The sequence below is a fragment of the Phycomyces blakesleeanus genome, assembly GCF_001638985.1.
Source record: "Phycomyces blakesleeanus NRRL 1555(-) unplaced genomic scaffold PHYBLscaffold_6, whole genome shotgun sequence".
Taxonomy (NCBI): domain Eukaryota; kingdom Fungi; phylum Mucoromycota; class Mucoromycetes; order Mucorales; family Phycomycetaceae; genus Phycomyces; species Phycomyces blakesleeanus.
The window spans coordinates 201,702-228,989 of NW_017265139.1; the positions used below are offsets into that span (position 1 = coordinate 201,702).

Sequence of the window (27,288 nt, forward strand, 5' to 3'; positions counted from 1 at the left end):
TTTATGTGAAGAGGTCTAAAACGCCAATGTGTGACTGCCGAGAACCGGCTGTTTACGCAAAAGCGCGTCTTGTTCAACAGCGAATAAAATCTACACTCTTCTTCAAACAACGAGAATAAATAAAAAATAAAAACACTCTGAATAAACCATCATGAGGTAAAAAAAAAGACTTGAAGATTGTGGTCATTCTATAATATTAACATTATGATCTTTAGTCACAGAAAATCTTCTCGCGGGAAGAAAAGTGGTGGCAGCGACATAAACTTCGTGTTCACGATGGGAAACCAAGCAGCTCCTAGTGCTCCACAAACTGGTGCCTTATCTCCAAATCCTTTTAACATGAGTGGAACCCCAAGTGGGGCTTCTTCGCCTTTTGGCTTTAATTCGCAATCTTCAATTTCCAATCAGTTTGGATCGGCTAATGTGACACCCACTGCCTCTCCTCATCAATCGCCAGCAATGTCACCTGTTAGACGTACCGAAACATTTGTATTTGGCTCTCCAAATACCTCTGGTGTTGTCGGATTGTCTAATGCAACCACTCCAACATCACCTTTCGGTCATGGCGCACAATTCCCCCAATATTCATCTAACCACTCTGTTGCTAGTACGCCATCGTCTTTTGGACGTGGTATATCAGACATTCCTGGTCTCCCTGAGACTGAAAATACTATGTTTGGGTCTGAGTCTCCATCAAGAGCAGCTCCCTCCTTTTCATTTTCTCAACCTCAAGGATTTGGCCACACAGACAGCAATCCCAGTCAGTTCAGTATCTCATCACCTTTGACATCTTTCAATGGCTTTGGACAACAGCAACAAAAGCAGCATCAACATCAACATCAACAATCTTTAGGGCCTGACGATATGGAAACATCCGGTAGTGGAACAAGCCCACCTACCCAAAGTGGATCTTTATTTGCAATGCCAAATACATCTGGTCCTGGCTTTAGTCATGGAAGTGTGACTACTCCACCACCTACGACTGGAAGTGGATTTAACTTTGGAAAAAGTCCAGCTTTGAACAATCAGAATGATTTTACCTTTGGTAGCCCTGCATTAGCACCCTCAGTATCAAATGCTACATTTAACAATTCCGCGCCAGGTACGCAGGAAACCCCATTTTCGTTTGGCACTAGCTTAACAAGTTCTTCAGCTGGATTAACATATACCAAAGCATCAGACAATGTTCCTGCTTCTTCACCCAAAATATCTCCATTTGGAACAACGGCAGCACATGGTAAGTGGCTTGTTTTATTATATATTAGAAATGTAAGAACCATTATGCTCATAGGTGGCGTTCCTTTTCATTCTAAACATTCTCCCACTACAGCACCTGCAACTAACCAGTTTGGATCAGCATCTATTAGCGGTAAGGGCGAATACGACATATAATTGGCCAAAGTATACTTATTATTTATTTAGGAGGATTTATGTTTGGGGGACAGAAAAAAAATAATGCACCTGAGCCAAACCTCTCTTTTGGATCAAAATCAAATTCTCCTAATATTGGACCCAGTTCATCTGGAGAAGCCTTTACCTTGAACAAGGCTAACAAAACACCAACAATCTCTATGTCTGAATCTCCTGGTACACCTTCTAATCTACCTTCTGGCGGGTTTACATTCGGTAGCATGGTTCCTAAATCTAATGAAAGCAATATTCCTCGTGCTTCGTCTACTACCAAATCTCCTCCTATTCTTGCAACTCATAGCAACAAGTTTGGAAGCAGTGTGGCAGGATCAAACGACTCTCCCGCGCCACTAGTATCTTCTCCTTCAGCCAACTTAACAAAAGAAAAATATTCTTCTTTATTTAAAAAATCCGAGGCAACACCCACTTTTACCTTTGAAAAACCAGCCAAGAAAACTGACGACAGTACTGCACCTTCTGCAAAGTCCACCAGTGACGCATCATCTCAAGAATCTAAAAAAGAGCATATCTTTAGTTTTGGAAGTATGGCAAAGATATCAGACAACTCTATTTTTTCTGGGCCAAAAACTACCACAGAATCTCCAATTACTAAAGGAGACGTAAAGTCCGCGCTTACAGCAGAAAGCAAGGAAAAAGGATCGAACGAAAATGATTCTTCCACTGAATCGAGCACGACAGAGAAGATTCCTACTTCGACAAAACCAGAGATATCGAAAGAAGGGGCCTCTTCTACTGAAGGAACAAGTGGCAAAAAAGAGAAATCATCATCTTTACCTGAGTCTAAAGTCATGCCAGTAACCCCAAAAGATAATGCACCGCCATCTTCCGCTACCGCCACGGATATTAATGAACCTAGCTCACCAAAAGATAGTGTTACTACTGCATCTACTTTCTTTACTAAAAGCAGTACATCTAGTACTACCACATCTACTTCTGTTGCTACTACACCCACTTTCACTTTTGGTCAATCTAATCCTCCAAAGATTACCGCAAAGTCTGTGACAGATACCAAAGAAGCTCAATTAACTACAGCTACTACAACACCCAACGCTCTTCCCAGTCTCACAGCGCCAATCCAGAAAAGGTCAGCAACTGCTCCTGGCTCACCGACCCTTGGCGACAAATCTAATACCTCCAGCAGCACTTCGTCTACGACTGCTCAAAGCACACCCGTATTTTCTTTTGGTATTAAGCCTGCTTCGCCCAAAATTACATCCGCTACTGCTACTCCCGGATCACCCGTATTTAATTTCGGTACTAACCCCGCTTCATCCAAGAGTGCATCCGCTGCCGACACCCCTAGCACACCCACATTTTCCTTTGGTACAAAGCCTAGTTCGCCAAAAACCACTTCTTCCGCTACTGTTACTCCTAGCGTACCGTCTTTCACGTTTGGAAAAACTCCAAGTACATCTAGTTTTTCTTTTGGAGCAAGTCCTAGCTCACCAAAGAGCCCACCACCTACTGCTACTCCCAGCATACCTAAGTTTGATTTTGGCTCAAAGTCAAACTTGCCGAAAAATACTTCCACTACCGCTTCTACCAGCGTACCTTCTTTTACCTTTGGTAATACACCGACCCCATCTACTAGCTTTTCTTCTGCTCCTCCATCTGGTGATAAGGCTCCATCTTTTACACTGGGAAGCAAACGATCAAACGAAAGTTCTGAAGAAGGTAGAAGCAAGCCAGCACAATTCTCTTTTAATGCACCCAAGCCATCTACACCTCCTTCAGCTACCAAGGCTGCGGTAAGAATATTACTCATCTATTAATCGAAAGTGACAAATCAACCAAGTTATTAATTGCTTTTTATATCACACGGAACATAATTTGATAGTTTGATGTAAACGCCTTCTCTTTTGGTGCACCTCCGACTTCATCAGGTCAAACTAGCAAGTCGAACATTGAAACGCCCAAGTCTGGAGAGCAGACTTCTGTTTCAGGAAATAGCCCTTCAACATTTTCATTTGGAAAGACCGAACCAGCCGTTACACCTTCAACATCTTCAACATCTTCAACACCATCAACACCATCAACACCTGCAAATACTTTTATGTTTGGAAGCAAGTCAGGAGCACAGACCTCAACCGTAGCGACCACACCGGTATCTACAGCCAGTACACCATCTTTTTCATTTGGAGATAGAAGTGTACCCACCACTTCGACAACCTCATCCCCTCTCACTTTATTTTCCTCTGGTACAAAAGCAGGAATTAATCCAGGAACCACAACAGCGACAACAACAGCTGAACCACCAGCATCGTCAACGGCATCAACATCGTCAACTGCATCAGCATCAGCACCTACTGCAACTACTCCCATCCCTTCATTCACATTTGGTGATAAGAACAACGCTACATCAAATTTAACTACCACTTCTTCTACATCATCGGCAACACCTGTCACAACAGCTGGGTCGACTTTCTCATTTGGATTTGGTTCCAATTCAACAACATCTGCTACCACACCAGTCAACACAACACCTTCTTTGACAACATCTACAGCATCCACTACTACAATTTCAGCACCAGCTGTTCCGGCTGGCCCTCGCAAGCCAAATCCATTTTCATTTTCTGCAATTCTTGATGATATTAACAAGGCTGCAATGGCTGTACCAAGTCATTATCATGTATCATTGGTACCTCATTTGCCTAATGGCCAAAGGTAGATATTGAATAAATATTTGGGCGCTTATAGTTGCTATTATTAATAATTTATTCTTTTATTTTTGTTATTAGACAAGGCCAGGTTACTATTCACACAAATTTCCGTATCGATAATATTAAACCCTCCACTCGATTCTCTGAACTCCCGGACGCAGCTCAAAGAGAACTTGAAGAATTGGAAAAGTATGTACGCGGGGAAAGCCAGCGATGCGACTACCTGATGAACCATAGTGGACCTCAGCATGCCAAGATGATGGAGATCACAAAGGCAAACATTAACTCTCTTAGCCAACAATTGGATGCAATGTCTATTGGACTCAAGGGACAATTAGCAACTGCCGAGAGCTTATTTGAAACAGCCAAAGAGCAACTTCGCCATGCAGCTGATGGTCGGGCTATTATTGAAGCATACAAAAACCCAGGAAGCAATGCTAGATGGCTTTTTGGATATAGTCCGGAGAACGATTACTTTGTTACTTTGTCCAAGCATTTGAATGAGAGGTTCGAAGAATACAAGAGATGTATTTTGGAAATCGAGAGAACTACTGGATCATGGGCGGAAAACAAAGCAAAATCACCGCAGGATATTGCACGAATCATCAAATCCCAGAAAGAGGCCTTCCTTGCTCTAGCAACTCGCGTTGCTTCACTACATGAAGACGTTAACAAACAAAAAGCATATTATGCCCAGTGCCAAAGACTCTACTCTTAAGCTCTTAACCGAGAAAGATCAATAACGAACAAACGAACAAACTATGTGACCTTTTATTCAAACTGCTTGAATTTTATGGTCCATTCTTTTTTATCACAACCTCTTTATTGTTGCGCCTATCTTAATCTCGCAAATAAACATATATATATATATATATATATTTAATTTTCTTAAAGAAAAAAAGGCTTTAGCCCATTGACTATAGAATAAAGTTATTTATTTTGGAATATAGGCTTGGTAATGCTGACGGCACTGACAGCACTGACATCTGCTAAACCATCCCCTGTAAATCTCAAGAATGTTACGCCCTCCGAATCGTCCACAAGACCCATAAGAAAAGCTGGGGCTGACTGTGGAGACTGCGTATTGCGAATTTGTAGATGTTTTGCGTGCGGTAAAGAGCACAAATCTTGCTCTAAGTGAGAAAACAGACCATTGAATTGTTCACAGGGTGGTATTGGTGTATCCATACTATTGATGTTCAATATAAGGTATATTAGATGTGCTTATTTAATATTACAACCTTTAGTAAAATTGCCTTTGTACAAACACACGAAAATCAGGTACGCCAGCGTCTCGCTTTTTCCATTTTGGGTTGGGCCGATAAACATCCCAATCAAATGCAATATTGTTTTCTTTAACGGATTTCTCAAAGAGATGTGACCTTTGCTGAAAAGGTTTGTACCATGGAGAAGAAGGAATAATTTGAAGAGTAGAGTAAACATCCGCTGAATACACATATACAATGATTTGTTCAGACAAATGAATCAAGTTGTATACATGTGTTTGTGTTTTTGTGTTTAATTTTTTAAGAAGAATGGTTACCATAACTACTGCATGTTTTATCCCACACAAGTGGTTTAATGCTTGTTGCTATTACACCTAAACGCTGTAGGAATGATGTAAATGAATTCACGACGTTATAACACAATCTATTGCCCTTGGAAATAATTTTGAAAAAATAGTACGACCAAGTCTTGTTAGGAACTACAAGTTTGGCCTTTGACTGAATTGCGCAAGAGTTGGATCGTTGTACGATGTAACCCAGCCGTTTCAAATAAACATACACCTGCAATGAACATTGAATATTTACGCTTCTTGGTTTACATTTATTTAGGTTATTAATACCTAGATCCAAGTAATAATATATATATATTATTACTTGGAGCCAAAATATAAAGGAAAACAAACCTGGTATTTTTCATAGGTTATCCAACCATCAGCACCTTTAAACATTTGAAGACAAAAATCTTCGAATAATTTTGGATTATCATTCTCTGTCACTTCAAGAGCATTTCTGCTTATCAGCCAAGCTGCTTCTTCAAGATAAAGGGCAATATGGCCTTGGATAGTATGCCCCATAGTATGAACATGGTTTCCTTTTGTTGAGGTGATCGTAGTAAGATGTGTCAATTGACTCCAGTGTCCATGACTCATACTTTTTTGGCCTCCTTTTGGTTTCTCTCCAATCAACATGAAAAGTGCATCTCTAGAACTCTCTAATTCATTCTTTTGAGCTAGAGATTCATTTGGTTCTGATTCTTTGGAGCCTCGTTTTGGTGCTTGTTTTCCACGCTGTCTTGATATATTATGTATGATAAATCAATCTTTTTTTGTATTTTTGGTTTGTTTATTGTTTTAATAAAAAGATTCTCGTTTTTTACCGTGAAGAAAGTAAGGTTGAGAAATCGATGGGTACATCAGGGTCATCTGAATCGCTCATTCTTACTATTATATTATTATTTTGATAGTAATGCACAAGTATAGGTATAGGTATGGGTATATGTATTTAATTTATTTTATTTTAATATAAACATTTTACTGGGACTGTTCTGTTTATGATTTGCATTTGAGGTGTGACAAGTGATGTGGGAAGTTTAGGTTGCCTTCCTTTGATGTTTCTCTATCAACTTCTCGGATAAATGTAAATTATACGTGTAAATTTTCAACGTTAACTTATTGGTGGCTGTTTATTTTATAAGGTACGAAAGAAGATAAAGAAAAAGACTATTTAGTATGAAGAATGACTGTTTAATATATTACTTATGTAGGAAGTAGGAGAGGCTAACATTGCATGAAAAGTAAAAGAGTTATTTAATTACGTTTTCAATTTAAGATGCTTACACTTTTCTTTGGGTATATATACATACATATAAAAGTATATTTTCAAGTCAGTAGTCAATAATCATAAAAAAAATTCATATAGATCGCTAAAAACACACTTGGTACCATTCTTGCAATGAAACTATTCTTAAGTATAGTACTGATATTGGTATACACGTAAGTATTATTTATACTGATTCTATATAGTTATATTAATAAGTTCTTTGCTTTGATAATGAGGAATGTTTAAACTAGACAAGTTACTTGTTAAGATAGTGAAGTTCGTGGAATAACTTCTTTTAAAAAACAAACCTAGCCACTTAAACAAGATAATATTGTGACCTAACACAAAGTAGCAGCCAATAATGTTCTTCTGGTTTTTATTCTAAACTGACGCTATAAGAAATAGTGAGGATATAGAAAGCAATGTAAAGCTTCGAATGTGAGCCTACAATGATACAAACAAAGTTTCGTTATACATAGCTATTCAAATATATATATATATATATACTAAGCAGAACTCGTATATAAAAGCTGAAGATACGGCTTCTATCAAGATATTTAATATATAACTATGTTATCGTCAAAACAAACAAACTTTTTAGTTGAAGTAATGGTGTGTCTATTTCGAAGTTTAGTAGAAAATAGTATCGAATTTATAAATAAAGTAATGAACAATCCTTTTATAAAAGCATTGAAAAAAAATGAAATATTCAAAAAGAATTACACTGTTTGGTTTTGTGCCTTATACAATTATGAGAATTTGATTTCACTAACTTCTCTAATACTATTACTACAATCTAAGTTATTGAACTATAGAGTCAGAGACAGAGTATAAAGTCAAGACGAGTATTTTGAATATATATATACATTGTGAAGTATATTTGATAAATCCGATTATGGTGTTAATGAGAGTTGGGATTAGAGATAACTCAGGGAAAACAAAATATTAAAACTATCGCTAAGAGAAGTGGTCAAACTTAAATTATTCCAGAATACCGAATACTTGAAGGCAGGTACCAAATGTTTTTTCCACATTTTAATATGGATAAATATAGGTCAAAAAGTATCCTTAACATATAGAAATAATGTTGAACAAGAAACCAATTAACGAGTTGCTTTGTTTTATAAAATTTTCTCCCATGCAAACATACAAATAAACACTCCTTGAAGAAGCAGTTGGAAATGTAAGACCAGACATCCGTTATAGCTATAAAATATGACTCTATAGATTGGCTAATAACATTTTCTTCAATAATTTTGATGCTCTTGAGATATTCAATTAGATCGAAATTTAACTCGTTTTTGGATAAGCGTTAAGGTAAGTCTATAGCCATCGCAAGAAGTGAATATATATAAGCACTATCAGTCAAGCATCATTCGATATTCTGAATTATACCTATTTATGTTATTCCCTTCCTTGGCTGATCTACAAGAAGTTACAGTGACTCGTCTTAAACAGTTATACATCTGGTTTATGTGATCAGATACGCTCACAATATATCAGCCTTTCTTTAATGCCGTGTTGGTGTAGAATACATATACTTGGGTTTAAATAAACCCTAATTTCAAAAAAAAACAAAGTAATTAATAATACACATCGAGATCTTCTTGAATACTAGCTTATTATATATATATATATATAGATGCGCTGTATTCAACGCTGTGATATAAATATGTTGAGAATATCCATTTTCGTTGTTGTTATTGTTACTGCTGTTATTGTCGGATAATCGCCCACTTCAAGCAGCCACTGTACTACATTGATCAAGATAAACTCCAATTGAAATTCTTGGCCCCAGAGTTGATAGTCTATGGTTTTTTTTTTCAGTTAAAAAGTAGAATTTACCTTGGAGATAAGATGTCATATGCGCCCGTTTTACACAAATGAGTCTTTTAAGTGTTTTCCGTTCAGATATAGTTTATTTCAAAGGAGAGTTTAATTACACTTTGGCTGTAAGCATCACTTAGCCCCTATCCCAGTAGTGTATGTATTGTTCGTGCGTGGGGCTTTGGTAAGTTTCAACTTTACGTCTTCTTTATAAATATATAAGATATATAACCAATTTTAAGGATAATTATTATCGTTTGGTCGTTTGGTCGTTCTTGTGTGTGTGTTTTTTTATCCAACTATACTATGACCATCGAATGCTTTATTTTCAATATATAATATTTGAAGTCATGAAAATCATTATTTTTAGTATTTGACAAAGGCGAAGAAATCGGGAAATTAAGCCCGGTTTGGAAAATGGGAAGATATATAAAAAAAAAGGGGGGGGGGGGGAGGGGGGAGAAAAATACAGGGAAACGCTTGGATTATACGCTCAGATCCGCTCATCCGATATACGTGCCGGGTGTGATTTGTCTTTGTATTTTTCTTTTTATTCTTACTAGAGAAGGAAAAGAGGGGATTTCCATAGCCGTTGATCTGACTAGTACTGCTACTGATAGACCATTAAAAATATGTTGCCAAACTCAACATAATTTAAGCTTTAAAAGGGTAAAGATGTATAGATAGATCGACAAATATATTGGGGTTAGAACCCAAGCGTTTTATTATTATTTTTTATTATTATTTTTTGGGTGCCAGCAAGGTCCAACACCAATAAAATAAAAATAATTTTTTTGAACTGTTCAACCCTTTTATTGCTCTTTCCTCCACTTGCACTATGATCGGCATTTCACTAACAAGGCTCGCTTGTCTAGCTACCTTGCTAGTATTTAGTACCGTTGTTTATGCTCAAATCGACGATCCTATAGAACAGGTAGACGACCTACAGCCGTGTCAGCTTATTATCTCTATTTCCCTTTATAGCATTATCATTATCATTATCATTATCATTATCATTTTTTTTTATTATTGAAGAAAATATAGAAAATATTTATATTATAGAGATAACAATAGATCTATTACGCAAACAGTACAGTAATAATAATAATAGAAGTATAGATGCTCATAGATCATTTCGCTCACACAATCGAATCATCATTTGTTAGTGGGCTGATGCCGCTGCCTTATCTCCTCCAGACGAGACTGCACCAAAGACACCTCTCGATGGAGGCTTACTCTCTATCGATTCAGAAGATCAAGAACGTACAGGAGAACAATCTTTCTTTATTTCTCTGTTGATGATCATCGTTTCTGAGATTGGAGACAAGACGTTTCTCATTGCTGCCATCATGGCCATGAAGCATCCTCGTATTGTTGTATTTGCAGCTGCCTTCTGTTCTCTCGCTTTGATGTCCGTTCTTTCTGCTCTATTGGGTCATGTTTTACCCAACTTGATTCCTAAGCAGTACACTGATGTACTGGCCGCTTTATTGTTCCTGGGTTTTGGTATCCGTATGATGTACGAAGGCTATTACATGGATGGCCAAGAAGGACAGGATGAAATGTCAGAAGTTGAACAAGAGCTAAAGGAAGTCGAAAACCGAGACAAGACCGCCAACCTTGAAGCAATGGAAGTTGGTGGCATGGAACAGACTGTTGAGCAAAAGCCCAAGACAGAGCAGATTAAAGATGGTTTGATGAACCTTATGCAGCTAGTATTTTCTCCTGTATTCGTTCAAACATTTGTCTTGACCTTCCTTGGAGAGTGGGGCGATCGCTCGCAGATCTCTACTATTGCTTTAGCTGCTGCCAATGTGAGTTTTAGAGAATATAACATATAATGAAAAAAATAATATTATATTATATTTATCCTCATAATGATACTAATGCCATCAACTTTTGTTATGTAGAATGTATATTGGGTTGGAGCTGGCGTTATTATTGGCCATACACTCTGTTCAGCTATGGCTGTTATGGGTGGTCGTATGTTGGCTTCTAAAATCTCGGTCAGAACAGGTAATAATAGTAATAATAAATCGCGCGCGTACGTGTGTGTGTGTGTGTGTGTTTAACATCAAGGCTTACAATAATCGCTTGAATTTCGTTTATTCCATTTCATAGTCACATTTGCTGGATCAGTACTTTTTATCATCTTTGGTCTTTACTACAGTTACTATGTCTACCAAGGTCAACTTGAGTAAAAAGAATCAAAATCAAAAAGAAAAAAATCACAACCCATAGGGGAGAAAAGGATGAACAGTTATGTAGCATTAAAATACCTATCGATCAAGCAATCAACCTTTCCTTTAGACACCTATACATATTTCAATATATATATATATACACATACATATATTTATCATACAAAAATAATAATAATTAATTGAACATTTCTGTCCACAAAACTAAAAAAAAAAGTGCGATTGTACAAGTATATCGGAGATTAACTAGAGGCTACGTCACTCCCCTTGCTTGTGTTTTTGGCGCTTCAGATGTGATAGTCTATTCACAACAAAAAAGAGTAGTGTCTCTCCTCTCAATTATTATCATGTCTGCTGCTGCATTTTGTGTTTCCAACTTTGCTACCACTACCGCCGTCTCCAAGTCGAGCTCAGAGGCTACACAGCGTGCCATTTCTCTTTACCGTCTCTGGCAAAAGTCGGTGCGTACTTTGGATTATATTGGATTCGAGCGTTTATATACAATACAATACAATACAATACAATATATTATATACAAACAAACGGGAAAAAAATCAACGGCAACAAAAGAAGAATGAAAGAAAAAAAAGAAGAATTGTGGAACTGAAGGAGAGAATTTTTTTGTTGATTGTGTGTACATGTTATGTATTCTCTGTGTGTGTGTGTGTTTGTTTGTTTGTAGGTACCTGAGATTATGAAGATCCATGAGATCAACATGCCCACTTCCCAGGTTCGTGCCAAGATTCGCGAGAACTTTGAGAAGAACCGTTATGTGGAGGAGTTGCCCGTTCGCGATATTCTGTTGGCTAGAGGACACATGGAGTTCCAGGAGACTATCAACGTCTGGAAGCAGCATAACCACATTATGAGCTACTTTGCCTCAGAGGAGGCTGCCCCCAAGGCAACTACATTCTTGGAGAAGTTCTATGAAGGCAGATCCTGAACAATAAAAAGAATGCCTTGTAGGGATCATGTATGAAGACGAAAAATGCAACAACCAAAAAAAAGGTCTATTTTGTTAGTGTGTATATGCACACAAATTTACACATTCACAATTACATACGTATAAGTGTATCTGTATCTGTATATATATATATATACAAAGGGGAGAAATAGAAAGATATTTTTGGGACTGTAGTGTAGTGTGTAGTGTAGTGTAGTGTAGTGTAGTGTAGTGTAGTGTAGTGTGTAGGGTAGTGCAGTACAGTACAGTACAGTACAGTACAGTGCAGTGTAGGATATTATACACAGATATAGACATACATGGATATTTTCGAGAAAAGAAGGGGGTGTGAGGCTTCTCTTGTGGTAAGACATGATAAGGGAGGAAAAGCGGGTTTGCTATTCATGGTAAAAAGAAAAAGAAAAAAGGGCTAAGCACGAGAATGAGAGAAATGATGGGATAATGAGAGGGTAATTCCCCTTGTTCTATTTTTTATTCTATTTTGTATTTTATTTTATTTTATTATTTTGGGATAACCTTGTATCCCACATCTCACTTTTTATCATTCGTTTTGTTCATTCATTCGATTGACTCAAAGCATGTTGTAGGGATCTACTTTTAGTTGAGCGCATTCCCCAAGGGGAGTAAAAGGGAAGGGGGTCCCATTAACTTGTCCATGAAACATGTCTTTTAGCTCTCTATTTCTTTCTCTTTCTCTTCTCTTCTTTTTTTCTTTCTTCTATCTATTTCTCATCAAATCCTTAATAATAATAATAACGAAAACGACGACAATAAAGAAACAGCAACAAATGTCTTTGCCTGCTCTCCGGAAAGGTCAACGGTGGTCTGGTCTATTCGAATTTGTCAAGGTCCTCCTCCACAAGCAAGATCCACCGTCTATTTCACTCGACGTTCACTCAGAGTTCCAAAAAAGCTATGTGTCCTTTCCAGAATTCAAGGAGACAAATGAAAACGAGGCAGAAGATGAATGGTTGCTGGACAGCCCTCCCACAACTGTCAACACAGCATGGTCCTCTTGATATTTTCTCTCTCTCTCTCTCTTTTTATCTTTCTTTATCTTTTTTTTTCCCGTCTGTTAGAAGCTGAAGAAAATTTGGTTGAAAAAAAAATATCTATTGAATGGTTGTTTTTCTTATTTTCTAACAAGAGTAGAGAGCGTTTATGTTTCGCTTGAAAATGCAAGTTGATGAAAAGAGAATTCATGAGGTGTCACTCAATTTACAGCTTGGTGATGACAGCAGCAGTGAACTCCTTGGTGGTCTGGGTACCGCCAATGTCAGCAGTACGGGCCTAATATAATATATAAATGAATAAATAAATCAGTCAATCAATAAATGAATATTTTTTTATATGTAAAGTCAATTCCTATTCTTATTCCTATTCCAACCACACTTATTTGTGTGGTAATTTTTTATTTTATTTTTTACAAATTTATGTATAAAAGAATTGTTTCTTACCGCGCCAGACTCGATAGTCTCATAGACAGCGTTGGAGATGCGGTTGGCATGCTCGTGCAAGTTCAAGTGTCTGAGCATCATGACGGAAGACAAGAGCATGGCAGTGGGGTTAGCAGCGTTCTTGTCCTGCAAGTCGAGGCCAACGTGGCGACATCCCTAAAAAAAGAATCCCAATAGTGTTAAAGCTCAATTTCCCATAAGTATACACACACTGGGGCTGATCCAACCCCCTCTTCTCTCTTCTTCAGTGGAACTTACGGGCTCGAAAATAGCGTATTCACGGCCAATGTTGCAACCGGGAATAAGACCGGGGCTACCAATCAAACCAGCACCCTAATAATACATATTAGAGATATTGCACATATATTCTTAAAGTACACTTTCACTGTATATACAAAATTATATGTGTTACTTACGACGTTAGAGACAATGTTACCGTACAAGTTGGGCATGACCATAACATCGAACTGCTGGGGACGAGATACAAGCTGCATGGCAGTGTTATCGACAATCATGTCGTTGTATGCAATACCGTGGTGCTTGTATTCTTCAGCGACCTCGCGACAGGTACGCAAGAAAAGACCGTCAGCAAGCTTCCTAAAAAATATCAAGTTTCACAAAAATATAAGTAAAATAATTTCGAGTAGTACGAGGCAATTTAACTCACATGATGTTAGCCTTGTGGACGATGGTGACCTTCTTGCGGTTGTTCTTCAAAGCGAAATCAAAGGCAAAACGGGCAATGCGCTCAGTCTTGGTGCGGGTAATAATCTTCAAGGACTCGACGACACCGGGGACGGACTTTATACCAAATTATAACAATAATATAAATGGGGGGGTTTTTTTTAGAAAAAAAAAAGCTCCAGGCCAAACCATTCACTACCAAAATCCCACAAATCATGCTAAAGCGATATTTCCTACTAATATTCCAATCCCACTTATGATTATTATTTACCTGGTGCTCAAGACCAGAGTATTCACCCTCAGTGTTCTCACGGATGATAGCAATATCAACGTTGCTGAGACGGGAAGGAACGCCGGGGACGTTCTTGCAGAGAGAAAGAGAGGCGTACATGTCGAGATCCTTGCGCATGGTGACGTTGAAGGATTTGTGACCGAGCATGGATGTGGGAGTGAACATGACACCCTTGATACCAATCTTGTTGCGACGGAGGGATGCAAGAGATTCCTGGAAGAGAGCCTCATCGGAAGAGGTCAAACCAGAGACATCATACTGCTCAAACTCGACAGGGACGTTTGCAGCCTTGAAGACATCCTTCAAGGAGGCAGCGATTTCCTGACCGATACCATCACCAGGAATCAAGGTGACAGTGTATTTGCCTCCGTACTTCTTGGGGAAGATCTAAAAATCGAATCATACATGAATTGAGTTGAATTGGATTGGATTGGATTTGATTGAATGAACTAGTGTGGACTAATGCTGGTTTGTGTTGCGTTGGGTTGCGTTGGGTCGGGTTTCGCTGCGCTGCTTTGGTTGTTGATGAAGATAGAGGTGTGCAGGCTGTTGCTCGAGGTTTATAATCCAAAGTACAATACTGTATTCTCTGCAGTTTGGTGTTCTTGGTCTCTTTCTTTCTTTTTGGGTCTCTCTCGAGAAAAGTAAGGATGGCCTCTTTGCTTTAGTTTAATACTTACGGTAGTCTGCTCAACGGGGGCAGGGGTGGGGATAGAGCTGACCTGGGAAGCGAAAGAGCGGGAGACCTGGAAGGTGTATAGAAAAAGAAAGGAGAAATAAAATAAAATTGAAGAGAATATGAGATGAAATGCTTGTAACGAAGGTTTGTTTTGCGTTTATAGCCATACCATGTTACTGGCAACGTTGTTCAAGACAGCAGGACGGGCAAAGGCTTTGAGAAGCATGGCGGTTAATATAAACAAGAGAAAGGCAGGTGCGGGTAGAGCTGGAATGAAAAAAATGTTTTCAAAGGGTGAATCCCAGCCAAGCAGGGGCAATCCCTGGAAAAAAAATTTGACGAATCGGACTGCGAACAGCCGAGTTTGTCCTCTCACTACGTCAGCAAAAGTGCTTCATCCTTTTGCCGTTCCGTCTTTTCCAACAATACCTTCCCATCCATGACAAGGGTGTGTGTGTACGGACTGTCTTTTTATGGTCGACCAGCACGTATTAAGAAAAAGACAAAAAAAAAGGTTCATTCGGGGACCCAATCGATGATCAGGTTCACCGGGACATCTTGGGCATCATGAGAAATTATCTTTTATTTTATTGGGATGTATAGAGAGAGATTATGCTACTAGAAGATCCGTAGGATTAGATAGGCATTACCAAACCATATACCACAAAAGGTTGAGATTATTTTTTTTTATAAAATAAAATATATACACTTGATTTATACAGTAAAAAAAGATAAAGGTTTACAATAGTTTGAATTACCAAAGAATCATGGCATTTTCATGCAGTAAAGATTCTTATCATAAAAGATCTTTTAGGTGAACATCAATTGAACGACTTTTGCCACAAAACTATTGTAATAGTTCTGTTATCAATGCGGGTGTGGGGCCCCTTCTCCACAGAAACAAAACGGACAAAAAGGAAGATGTCGGATCTTCAACATTATGGTTTACACCATCGTCCAATTAAGCACACAATGCAAAAGATCCAAAAGACTTATATGTTTGTTCCATAGATCCCACGTCAAGACAAGACCATGGCTTAATTGGCAATTCAATTTGCTTTCATTAAAAAGCCGTTTATCTTACCAGAAAATCAACCAAAGAATTGTAACCTGTTAAAATAAAACGTTAAACTGACTTGATCTACTCTTCTCAAGTAGCCAAGCTGACTGGATATCTGACTATATAGCTGACTAGCAATCCCCATCTTTTTTTTACATCTTATTTCTTTTCTTTCCCTTGCGATACAATAAAGTTTTCCTAAAGATTATCCAGATAAAATAGATTTCTGCTCAGCCCAAGACCTCGTCTCTGTGTAGTACCCGATCATCGTAATGGCTTGGTTACCCCAGAAAAATCAAATGCGTACAGGTATCCCAGATCAAACTATCGTTTCCCGCAGTATCCTTTGGCTCGTAACACTACTTGTTCCGAATAGATAATGCATTGTTCATTGCTAGTGCATTTGTATATATTTTATATTAAATATTATATAATGAAATAAAATGAAAAACAAGGTCTGCATAATAAAAGTATTTACAATATCGATCCTAATCCTATAAAATATTTAACAAAGTGATATAGCTCTAAAGAAGTACTTGCATTCGCCTGATCTTCAAGAAATAATCCCACTAATTGCAAGAGTCGAGACCATTTGTGAATATCATACATGACAAAGTTTTCCCTAACTCATTTACTATCAAGAGATAGATCAAACAGGACACGGTCCACCCGGTGAGCATGCATTTATTTTTAAAATAAATAGATAAAAAAAATGGCGCTTTCCATTTTGCTGATGTTCTTTATATGACCGACCCGCAATGTTCAACAAGATATATATACATATATATATATATATTACCTAAGCTTTGCTAGGCTATTTTGTGGGGTTGAATATAGTTTTATTACCAGATGTCAATTTAATTCAATAAAATTCTCCCTTTATTCTCAATCTATTCAATGCGTCCCGTACCTTATTTTCTCCTATTGTCCTCCAAGCCACTCTGCACTTGTCTATTATATATTGGAAACAATATACTTAATTTGGAGGAGAATGAGGAGGTTTCTCTTGAAGGCTGTCAATTACGATTGTTAATGTCACTGCAACCAATCAATCAATATATATATAGAAATAAGCTTATTTAGACAATAGCACAAGAACAGAAAAAGAAGACAGAAATATCCCTTACTTGGGATTTAATAATCTACTCTTAATCATTCCCCCACCCACCCAAACACACACACACACACATCCTTTCCCAGGTATATGAACACAAAATAGGTCCCTATTACGATTCCACACGAAATATAGAAAATACACGAGCCTCAAGTATCTAGTTTTTCGAGTGATGTAATGTTCAACCAAAGAGTTTCATTATCATTCAATTTGGTTTTTTATTTTCTTGGTTTTGCAGTAAATAATATATTTATTAGAATTATCAATTCCTTCATTTAAATATCCTCAAGGCTATATTACCCTTGATCTCAAATCAAGACTTATCAATAAAGGAGCAATCAAATAATTTGTCATTTGGTTTCCTGATCTATAACGATACAATCATCGTAGTGTTCCGAATCCTTTCCGGGACTCTCCGGTATAATTTACAATAAACTATATGTTTTTTTTTCTCATGGTGCTACAGATTCGACGTTTATTTTCAAGGTCGCACTCACAATGCTCTCATCTCAGAATAGTGAGCGGGTATAAACAATATAAAAAAAAACCCCAATCTCATACATGTAATACAAATATGCAAATATCGGGTCTGATACCTTTATACACAACTCAACGGTCTTTGGGTGACAATGTTTAGCACGCCGATATTATTTTTATTATTATTATTTTTACAACTTGTTTGAATTTTTAAGATCCCAAAAGTCACATAAGCTTTATAATCAAGAAATACCCAAAGGTACTTGGCTAATGGTATACAATCCAACCGACACATGTCCTGTCAATATTATCTATTCTCTTCTTCTTCTATATACATTTGGGCTCATTTGACATGTAATATCATTGATCTTGAACCAATTGGGTTTTATAAAGGTAATATATATATATATATAAGAAATATTGCACACCATAAATAGATAACGAGTGCGTAATAACTTTCCCGCAATAATAAGCTTTTGTCTTTAGCTCCAATATAGGTACACAACAATATCTTTGACTTTGGTTATCAAGTATAAACTACTGACAGTTATTATTTTCACCTTCAGAAGGAAATTCTTTATCACTATCATCAGAGTGGGAATATTATTATTATTTGCTATCTTTTTAGATTAGATCCAAATTCGAGATACAGATGTAATATTAGGAAAGTCGACTTGGATACTCAGCTTTATACATTAGTCAAGGTCGTAAAAAGCAATCAATTAGTGTGGACAGACTAAAAAGGCAAAAAAAAAGATCAAAAACTTAAGTCATATAATTAGGCGAGAATTTCAGTTGATTTTACCCTTTTAGTCTGTCCACACAAAATAATATTAATTTAACTTACCTTGGCTACTTATCGCTTTACACGTATCTATGAGGGCAAAGCAAAGAGCTTAGCTTTAGACATATGAAATTAATACCAGTCTTAGTCCCCAATAATTCTGCTTATCATACTAGTTGTATAATTCAAACATTTAACAAGTCCAAAATAAAGGGGGGGTTCTGAAGGTACTATGATTAACCTCAAGCACATCATGTCAATTCAATATTTTAATTCTAATTATTATTATTAGTTTAAATACGCAAAAAATAAGGGCAGAAAAATAATTCCCTGATAATAAACATATTAGTGTTTCCAAGAGTAGAAAGACTTCTTTGACTAGAAGAAGTCAAATTAGAAGAAGTCTTTGATTAATACAGCTAATCTAAATTTGGCTGCAATCATTTTTGTTTCATATTCAGCAATAAAGCTTGTATTAATTGTTTGAGTGAGATAAGATAAACTTCTGGCGTAATGATGGTCCAATACATAAACGCGTACAATACAATTATGGCTACGAGTAATTGTGCTAAGAAGCATTATTAGGTTGAGTAAATAACTGAAAATATGGGATTTCTCCTTTCTTTTAATAAGAGTATTTTTAAACCCTATTTTGTATATATAGCTTCATAAAGGGTTTCTTTGGAAACAAAGAAGGTACATTCGAAGCTCGATATAGTGATATTCTTTTTGAACTTTTTGGTTCGTTCTTTGGTAACTATCTATTACTATTCTTTCAATTAGTGACAACAATAAAAATAATAATACAGCGACCATATATCATAATATCTATAGCCAAGTGTCAATACCCTTCTTTTCAGAATTGTTGTTTATTAGACAAAACTATGTGATACTTATTACAAAACCTGTCATCGCACAGTGAGATTAATCGGTTGGGACACACACTTTTACAGTCGGGCATTCAGATAACGTCTTTATATGGTGTAAATATCGATATTGTCGTTTTTTAATCTCTCGATATCTCCGTGAATATTTGGCCGTTGTTGGTCAGACAAGCACTGAACATCATAGATCAATTTGGTAAGCAACTTTACTTAGTAAAAAAAAGAACAAATTTTCGATTTTTTTTTAGGTGTCCACCCTGAGGGAACTTTTGGATCAAACATCGTTATGTGGTGTAAATATCGATATTTCTATTAGTAAATGGTTTTTTAGAGTGAAAAAATGGGATAATGTAATCAATATTTAAGCAATTAATATGAAACAACGTTTAAATGGTGGATCTTGATGCGCTTTACTAGGTTACTTATATACATAAAAGTTTTCTACTTGACGTATGTGGATATATAGCTGATTTTCTGTATTTAACTTGTCATTTTGATCAAAATGATCCTTTTTTTTAGTAAACAATTCTTCATCTCAACAGTAAATTCAACATCTGGTGTGCCTTGATTTATATCTTTTTTATAGATGATTACATCCGCCATAAAGACATCACTTCTTAGGAAATTAGAAAGTCTGATTCTGGTTTTTCTTTTCTTTTCTGTTTGAATTTTGAAAGTTTTCCAGGCTATAGCTTATATTTAACTAAAGATTCTCCGATATACATATTTACCTTGAGCGTTTTGAAGTTAAATACTACATTAAATAAATCTAAATAATTCTCGTAAGGGTCTCTTCTTCGTAAACCAAATATCAACGTAAGGTTAGATGAATCTGCTATTATAAATTCTCGACTTTAACCAAGATATCAGAAACAACAAGAATAAATGAAAAAAAAAATTCTTCCCGAGATTCCTGTTGATATTTTCTTTGAGCTTACTGGGATAAGGATTAAGTTTGTTGGCGAGCTTGGTGAAGTTGCTCATGTCTTAATAAAATATTTCTGAGCATCGGTATTTAAACAGCATGATCAAGCAGATGAAAGAACCGCTGTGGCTGGTTTATGAATATAAATCAGAAATCATTCTGGCAATAATGCGCTCATAGCAGACTTTTGATCATTCGAAACAGGTGTTATAATATTATATCTATGATTCGTACAACTGTACCACCGCAGATAAGCTAGTAGATGTATTGCTCTGCTACTTTATGTACATACACCTTTCCTGACTATATTGATGAAAGAATGGTGTTAGGGTGTGTGTTCGGTTGACAATCACTACTTTTTTTTTCTGTAGTGAATACACATGCATAGAGGCGCTATAAAGAATACTAGAAATTCAAAGTGTATATCTCGCTGTTTACTGACCAATTAGTGTGGAAACATATGCTGTATACAAAAAAAATGTAAACGAATAATAATATTCCATATTTTGCTAAACATCTCGACAATATTATTTGACAGCTGTGTACAGTATTCAGACCTCAGGACTGTTTCAAGTTTTATTTGTTCTCGCTACTAAAGTATGGCTTCTTAGCAAATCATTGACTTGTTGAAATATTATGCACTTTTTTATTTATTTGGGTGTATAGGTGATCTTGATGTATCGTGGGATTTACCAAATTCCAATTTGATTTATTAAAAGAAATAGCCAAAAAGTCAATTATTTTCACTGTCAAAAAAGGTTAATCAAATCGATAGGACAATAGTTATCTATTAATACAAGACATTCTATACTTTATTACTGTTTGCCTAATAAAAAGATAGTAGAGGCGTCTTTAAAGAAAAACACATCCAATTCTGGAGTGTCTAAAAGAAAATATCTCATTCGTCTAATATATTTTTAGAGATTAGTCTATCAAGTCGAATTCACTCCCGAATGTGACTTGTCTTCATCTGGTGAGTTAACGATGTTCAGCCAGGAACTCATTCGATGGTGAGACAGGCTCGTCCCACATATGATACAATATACGCATGCGTATAAATATTCTCGGACTTGTATGTAGAAAACTGGATTTAATCTTTTATATATTTGCTCTTCAGTTTTTTCTGAAAGAAGAGACGAGGCTGCACTTAATTTCCTGGTGCATATATATATAATATATATATATATATTTAATGGTGCTCGATCTTAAAGACCAAGCATAAGAAAAAGGTTTCTTTAGATAACTACCTGGAATTCACTGATTAGAAAGATTGAAAAACCAAAATGATAACGGGCAATTGTAAATGAGGTCGTGGGTTTCTTTCCTGATATCTTACGTTCACGTCATCAAGATAGAGCCCAAATCCTTTTACTGAAATATTTGATTTTCTTGCTGTCCACCGGGCTCTCGGGGAAGTAGTGGTAGGACGAGGACCAAAAGGAACAAGAAAAAAGTCAAAGCTGGGTTTTGAGCAACCTTTCTGATACTAAAATGCGATACAGTGTAGGTCTCGAGGAAAAATAAAGCGAAAGCACAAAGTCTGACAACCAAAAAAAAATATAATAAAAAAATAGACTATTCTTTACTCTTTTTCTCTTCCAAGTTTCTTATCATGAAGTCATCCGTCAAAAAGATCATTGCCAACACTATCGAACAGCACAACGAAGAACTTCGTGCCATTAGCATCAAGGTAAACAACAGACCCAGGCTTATTCTTTTTTTTTTAAAAAAAATTGACATGCTCATGATGAATGTAGATTCACGATAATCCCGAGCTCGGTAACCGTGAATTCGATGCCTTTCGCCTTTTGACCGACTACCTCGAGACCAAGGGCTTCAAGGTTACCCGTGGTGTCGCTGGTCTTGAAACTGGCTTCATTGCCGAGTACTCCAACAGCGACAAGGGACGTCGCGTCGGTTTTTGTTCCGAGTATGATGCTTTGCCCGGGTAAGTTAGACTTTCTGCAAAGAGCTCTGAAAATTAGAATTGTCTAGTCGATAAAGAAAAGAAAAAGACAAACTGAACTTTATTTTCTTACTTATTATCATTAATATTATTATTGTTATTATTATTATTATTACTTTTCGGTAATTAGTGTCGGTCATGGTTGTGGCCACAACTTGATTGCAATTACTGGTTTGGCATGTGCTCTTGCCATCAAGGCCTTGTTTGATCATAAAATTACCAAGGGTACCGTCGTGTTGTTTGGAACACCAGCCGAGGAATCTACAAGTGGAAAGATCACTTACGTATTGAACAATGAAGTCCAGAGCCGTGTTGATGCTGCGTTGATGTTGGTGAGTTAATGCATTAAGCTATCAATCTATCAATCTATCAATCGGAATATTCCAACAAAAGAAACAAAACAGAAAAGAACAAGGTTACTCAATTAGATTTAATTCGATTATTTGAATGTCCTTAGCACCCTATGGCCACTGATAGCCTTTATGCCCGCTTCCTTGCCTTGGACTCTCTCAAGGTCGAATTCTTTGGTCGTGCATCTCATGCAGGTATGGCACCCTGGAATGGCATCAACGCAGTCGATGCCTTGATGCAGGGTTGGGATAATATGTCAATGATGCGTCAACAGACGTTGTCTAGCAACCGGTAAGGGGAAATGATCTCCCACCTTTCTGGCTTCTTCATCTCATTTAAACTCCAATGGGGGCCTCGACTCCTCTTCTCTTTCTACAGTATCCATGGCATCATCACTGATGGTGGTAAATCTGTAAGTAAACGATATCTTCTACATATATACATAATTACCCTGTTTATTATATATAAATAGCCAAAACGAATATTAATATATATATTTTACGGATACTTTGCTTTACATATCATGTTTCTATTTAGGCCAATGTTATTCCCGATTATGCCTCTGCTGCATTCTATGCACGTTCCCTGACTCGCGACCAATTGGTTGAACTCAAGGTCAAGTTGGAAAACTGCTTCAAGGCTGCTGCTATCTCTACTGGCTGCGAGGTTAAGCTCACCTGGGCTGCTTCTGGACCAATTGAAGGTATGAGAATAAATAATCGTATATATTGACATTGTCATTGCTACTATTATCATTATTTTAAATAAATATAAAATCAAATAGAAATTCGATAGATTGTTTTTTTTTTTCTTATTAGTTTTGTGGATTGATTTACGGTACAGTATATTTCTCATTTACTTACTTATTTTCTTTATGCAGATGTCTTCCAGAACGATACATTGACTAGTGCCTACCGGGAATACATGGAAGAAGAAGGCATTAAATTTGCTACACGCGTTGAAGAAGAACAGATCGTCAGCGGTAGCACAGACATGGGTAACATCACACATGTTATCCCTGCCACTCACCCTTGGTAAGATGGAAAGATATATATATGTATATATATATATATTGATGCTTAATACAGGCTTAGAGGAAACACCCTGATTTTTTAATTCTTATTGTTTTGCTTATGGCTTGACACATTTTGAGGCTGATGATTTAATCTTTTCTTTTCTCTTTTTTTTTGTAATATGTTTTTTTTTTACAGTTTTGGTATCCACACCACCGCCACCAACCACACCTATGAATTTGCAGAGGCAGCAGGTACCGAGCAGGCACATTATGATGCCCTCCTTGCCTCTCGCTGTCTTGCTCGCGCAGCCGCTGATGTACTCCTGGACAGTGCCGTCCTCAAGTCTGCAGTAGCTGACTTCAAAAAGGGCAAGCAGTGAATGTGTGTGTGTAAAAAAGAGAGAGTGAGAGAGTGAATGAGTGCGTGAGTGTGTGCGTGCGAGTGAATGAGTGTGTGAGTTTATGAAAATATATATTATAATAAATCAAGAATCCTATCAATAAAAAAAAGGGGAGTACTTCCTTTTTGAAGGCAAGGGAAAGGTATTTAGTCTTTTCGGTAGTAGTCTCTATATCCTTTATCTCTTTCGCTCTTCCTCCATCATGACTACTCTACACATCAAACAAGGTACATTTGTAATTAGTTTATATTAAACCAAAGGGCAAAATAAGTCCAGTATAGTTCAGTCCAGTCCAATCCAATACCACCACATTTTGTAGGCTGGGCAAGTACTTCCATTGGGAGTTTTGGCCATCAGAGACGAAAGAGTGAGCCAACGGTTGCTCCTACAAGTGAACTTCCAAGCCTTTCTTCCTCAACTACTTCATTGACACTATCTAACCCAATATCTTCATGCGCATCTATCCAAACAAGCCGAAAGATTCCTTGTATGGCATCTTATGAGAAATATATGCCTCGGCCAATGTATGCACCTCATGAAAGTATTTATCGTCTCAATGTCGCGCTGCCTCAGGCTCCTATCAAGCTTTGTGTACCTCGTCGAATTAGTGAAAATGTTCCAGAAGTCCCAACAGGCGATCTCTTTGACTCTCTATTGGCTGCCCATCAATTATTGGAAGGGCTTGAAGGCAAAGAGCAGCAGAAACCAAGAATCGGGACCATGACAAGTCAATCAATGCCTGCTATTTCAGTGTGTCTCAGACCAGAGACGACCGCAAGTCAGGAAGAAAGAAGAAATATTTATGGTATATAAATTATAGAGAGGAACGCAGCTTCGTATAAATAAATGCCTGTGTATGATAGCTAATTATTTTGCTTTTTGGGATATTTTAGACACCGCTTACTGGGCTTTGGTTAAAGCTGACAGTGGTCTCGGAAACTGGCTCCATCAACAAACGCAAAAAGAACCCATGGACCTATCTGCCTACGCTCGACCACAGTCACAGCGCTCTCGTCTACCGTGGGCTCCTTTATTTCAAAAGACAAAGCGTTGTTTTGTAACTCGTCCTTGGTCCACTCAATCTATTTCATCCATGGCCCAGAGCATCGAAGAGAGGCCAGCAAGGTAAGATGGCATATATATATATAGGATGGCTCATGAATGTAATACAGTGCGATACCTTTTTTTAAAATATATATACATGCATACATACATATATACATACATATACTAATATATATATATATATATATGTTTTTTTAGTATCTAAAATACCACGCATCCATAACCTATTTGTTTCCTGCGAATATCTTTGTAGCATTGTCATGATAACAAAGGGTTTACGCACTATAGAGCCTAATACCCGTCCTAAATACTATAGGAACTTGCCAAAAACAAACAAACAAACAAAAATACTATACTAAATTCAAATACCAATAAATACTATAATAGTATACTAGTACTATAGTAAGAGTACCGTATGTATCAAGGAGATATAGGCAGGGATTAGAAATAAAGGAGTACTGAGAGCGTGAGTGCGAGTGCAAGTGCAAGTGCAAGTGCAAGAGCAAAAGCAAGTATGAGTGAAATTGCAAGCGCAAGTGCGAGTGACAGCTGAGCTTGTGAGAAAACAGGGTCAATATAACTGTTGTTAATCTACATTATTACTATTAAATGATCTACCTCCCCTTCTTTGTGGCAAATCTAAAGAAATCAGCTCAATTGTCTTGAATGACGGATGTTTATATATATATAAATATTAGGGCAGTAGGTTCAGATGGCTGAGAATGATACGATGGGTGTATAAATAGTAAATAAGTAGGGATAACAAAAGGCGTGATGGACTGGTTTAAAATTGAAGTGTAGCTGAGTCTATGCATACAACTAATGCGTTGTAATATATAGCGTTATTTTCTGTATTTTATCCTTTATACATAAAGGTACATCAAGAACAAGTTTCTTCTTGGGTAGATGTAGAAGTAGAGGTAGAGGTAGAGAAAAAAAAGGCTTTAACTTTCCAGATTAAGCGTAGGGAGCATGTTAAAACGATATTGTCTTTGAATACATTTTCTTGTTTTAACATTCATCGATGTGTTGAAGCTTATTTATTTACATTAGGTTTTTAGCAAAGATATATATATAAAGTGGTCATCTTTGTGGTTGGATTCTATCAATATTCCAAAAGGGATTTTCCCATCGATACGCTCTTAGATAATCCTGATATCAATTTCCCCATACTTGATTCTCACGGTTGAGCCATTGTACTCTAATGGAGATAGTATGCCTCTGCTCTGTGTACTACCTTACCCCACTAATTTTTATTGAAAAGATAACTAATGAGGCTGTAAAAGAGATGATAATTCTTCCGTGTGTCTCTGTGCGTGGGCGTATAATTCAATAGAAGCGAACCTCTATTAACCATTTCACTCATTAAACGCATACTCTTATGCCAAGTCGGTTACACTTACGGTTGAATGAACTAACTCTAGATTACTTGCCAGTTACATTAGGTTCTCATGCTCGACAAAGGTTCAACATAAATACCTTATGTATATATATATATATTCAATCAGTGTGGCAAAGGGGGGCCAGAATCAACAAATAGAAAGAAGATATAATTACTCCTGTATCTTTACTATCTTTTTTGTACCTTTCTCTCTTCATAATACTTTATGAATACTGTTTATTTTGCTCTTTGGAAATATTTGAATTCATTTGAATTTTGTAAATCTAGTAAAAGTTTTTGATCATATATATAGGGCTCAATTCAATAGATAATGAAAAGGAAAGTACCAGGTATTAATTTAACTATTATCGGTTTTATGAAAGAAATGGAAATAAAGTTGGAAATTCTTAAATATGAGACTCTCAGCAATGATTACCTAATTTAGATAATAGAGGAATTCAGTTAAAGGAGATGATGAAATACATCAGTACATTTTATTAGAGGCTAATACATTTATTTTTACGTTTTTGAAAATTATCAATAGACTGCTTTATCCCACCTATCTGTAGCCTAGTAAAGTTCATAATCTATGACCAATAGCAGAAATATAAATACAACTATTGTTCAAACGCCAAAGGGTGACTATTGTTTTCTTCTTCAAAAAAAAAGCGGTTTTTTGAGTCCAAATGTCCGGGTTTGCATGCTCTGAAGAGGGGCTAGGGATGTCGCTTTATTGTATTATGGTATTGTCTAAACAAATGAGTATAGGATTTTTATGAGAATGATAATTGGAAGATCACTGATGAGCTAGGGTGTGATGCCAAGGAGGTGAAAGAGATGCAGTA

General features: G+C 36.8%; 7 protein-coding genes across 7 annotated transcripts; 5 read left to right on the plus strand and 2 right to left on the minus strand.

Annotated features, from left to right (window-relative positions):
• Positions 1-5,021: 5,021 nt before the first annotated feature.
• Positions 5,022-6,532, minus strand: PHYBLDRAFT_142805 (hypothetical protein; the record flags this gene model as incomplete). Its single annotated transcript, XM_018430876.1, has 5 exons — positions 5,022-5,280; positions 5,360-5,537; positions 5,635-5,878; positions 6,001-6,388; positions 6,474-6,532. 5 exons carry the CDS (start codon positions 6,530-6,532, stop codon positions 5,022-5,024), a joined length of 1,128 nt encoding a protein of 375 aa, XP_018293854.1.
• A 3,509-nt stretch (positions 6,533-10,041) lies between these two features.
• Positions 10,042-10,944, plus strand: PHYBLDRAFT_154844 (hypothetical protein; the record flags this gene model as incomplete). Its single annotated transcript, XM_018433358.1, has 3 exons — positions 10,042-10,557; positions 10,654-10,759; positions 10,865-10,944. The coding sequence occupies 3 exons, from the start codon at positions 10,042-10,044 to the stop codon at positions 10,942-10,944; spliced, it is 702 nt and encodes a 233-aa protein (XP_018293855.1).
• Positions 10,945-11,291: 347 nt separating this feature from the next.
• Positions 11,292-11,887, plus strand: Ndufa6 (NADH-ubiquinone oxidoreductase complex I, LYR subunit, Ndufa6; the record flags this gene model as incomplete). Its single annotated transcript, XM_018434157.1, has 2 exons — positions 11,292-11,405; positions 11,627-11,887. 2 exons carry the CDS (start codon positions 11,292-11,294, stop codon positions 11,885-11,887), a joined length of 375 nt encoding a protein of 124 aa, XP_018293856.1.
• Positions 11,888-12,207: 320 nt separating this feature from the next.
• PHYBLDRAFT_142808 (hypothetical protein) lies at positions 12,208-12,927 on the plus strand (the record flags this gene model as incomplete). The annotated part of the gene is made up of 2 exons (XM_018430877.1): positions 12,208-12,252; positions 12,685-12,927. The coding sequence occupies 2 exons, from the start codon at positions 12,208-12,210 to the stop codon at positions 12,925-12,927; spliced, it is 288 nt and encodes a 95-aa protein (XP_018293857.1).
• A 76-nt stretch (positions 12,928-13,003) lies between these two features.
• Positions 13,004-15,267, minus strand: PbIdh1a (isocitrate dehydrogenase NAD-dependent subunit 1). Its single transcript, XM_018443011.1, has 8 exons — positions 15,190-15,267; positions 15,022-15,087; positions 14,321-14,728; positions 14,033-14,166; positions 13,782-13,962; positions 13,624-13,698; positions 13,366-13,521; positions 13,004-13,198 (listed from the first exon to the last, which is right to left on the minus strand). Exons 1-8 carry the CDS (start codon positions 15,244-15,246, stop codon positions 13,127-13,129), a joined length of 1,149 nt encoding a protein of 382 aa, XP_018293858.1. The 5' UTR covers positions 15,247-15,267; the 3' UTR covers positions 13,004-13,126.
• A 6,606-nt stretch (positions 15,268-21,873) lies between these two features.
• Positions 21,874-24,202, plus strand: PHYBLDRAFT_131986 (hypothetical protein; the record flags this gene model as incomplete). The annotated part of the gene is made up of 8 exons (XM_018429456.1): positions 21,874-21,954; positions 22,022-22,212; positions 22,361-22,562; positions 22,688-22,872; positions 22,960-22,993; positions 23,119-23,284; positions 23,462-23,615; positions 23,793-24,202. The coding sequence occupies 8 exons, from the start codon at positions 21,877-21,879 to the stop codon at positions 23,974-23,976; spliced, it is 1,194 nt and encodes a 397-aa protein (XP_018293859.1). The 3' UTR covers positions 23,977-24,202.
• On the plus strand, positions 24,200-26,252 carry PHYBLDRAFT_59352 (hypothetical protein; the record flags this gene model as incomplete). The annotated part of the gene is made up of 6 exons (XM_018440479.1): positions 24,200-24,224; positions 24,317-24,802; positions 24,891-25,122; positions 25,466-25,475; positions 25,938-26,036; positions 26,124-26,252. The coding sequence occupies 6 exons, from the start codon at positions 24,200-24,202 to the stop codon at positions 26,250-26,252; spliced, it is 981 nt and encodes a 326-aa protein (XP_018293860.1).
• Positions 26,253-27,288: the final 1,036 nt, after the last annotated feature.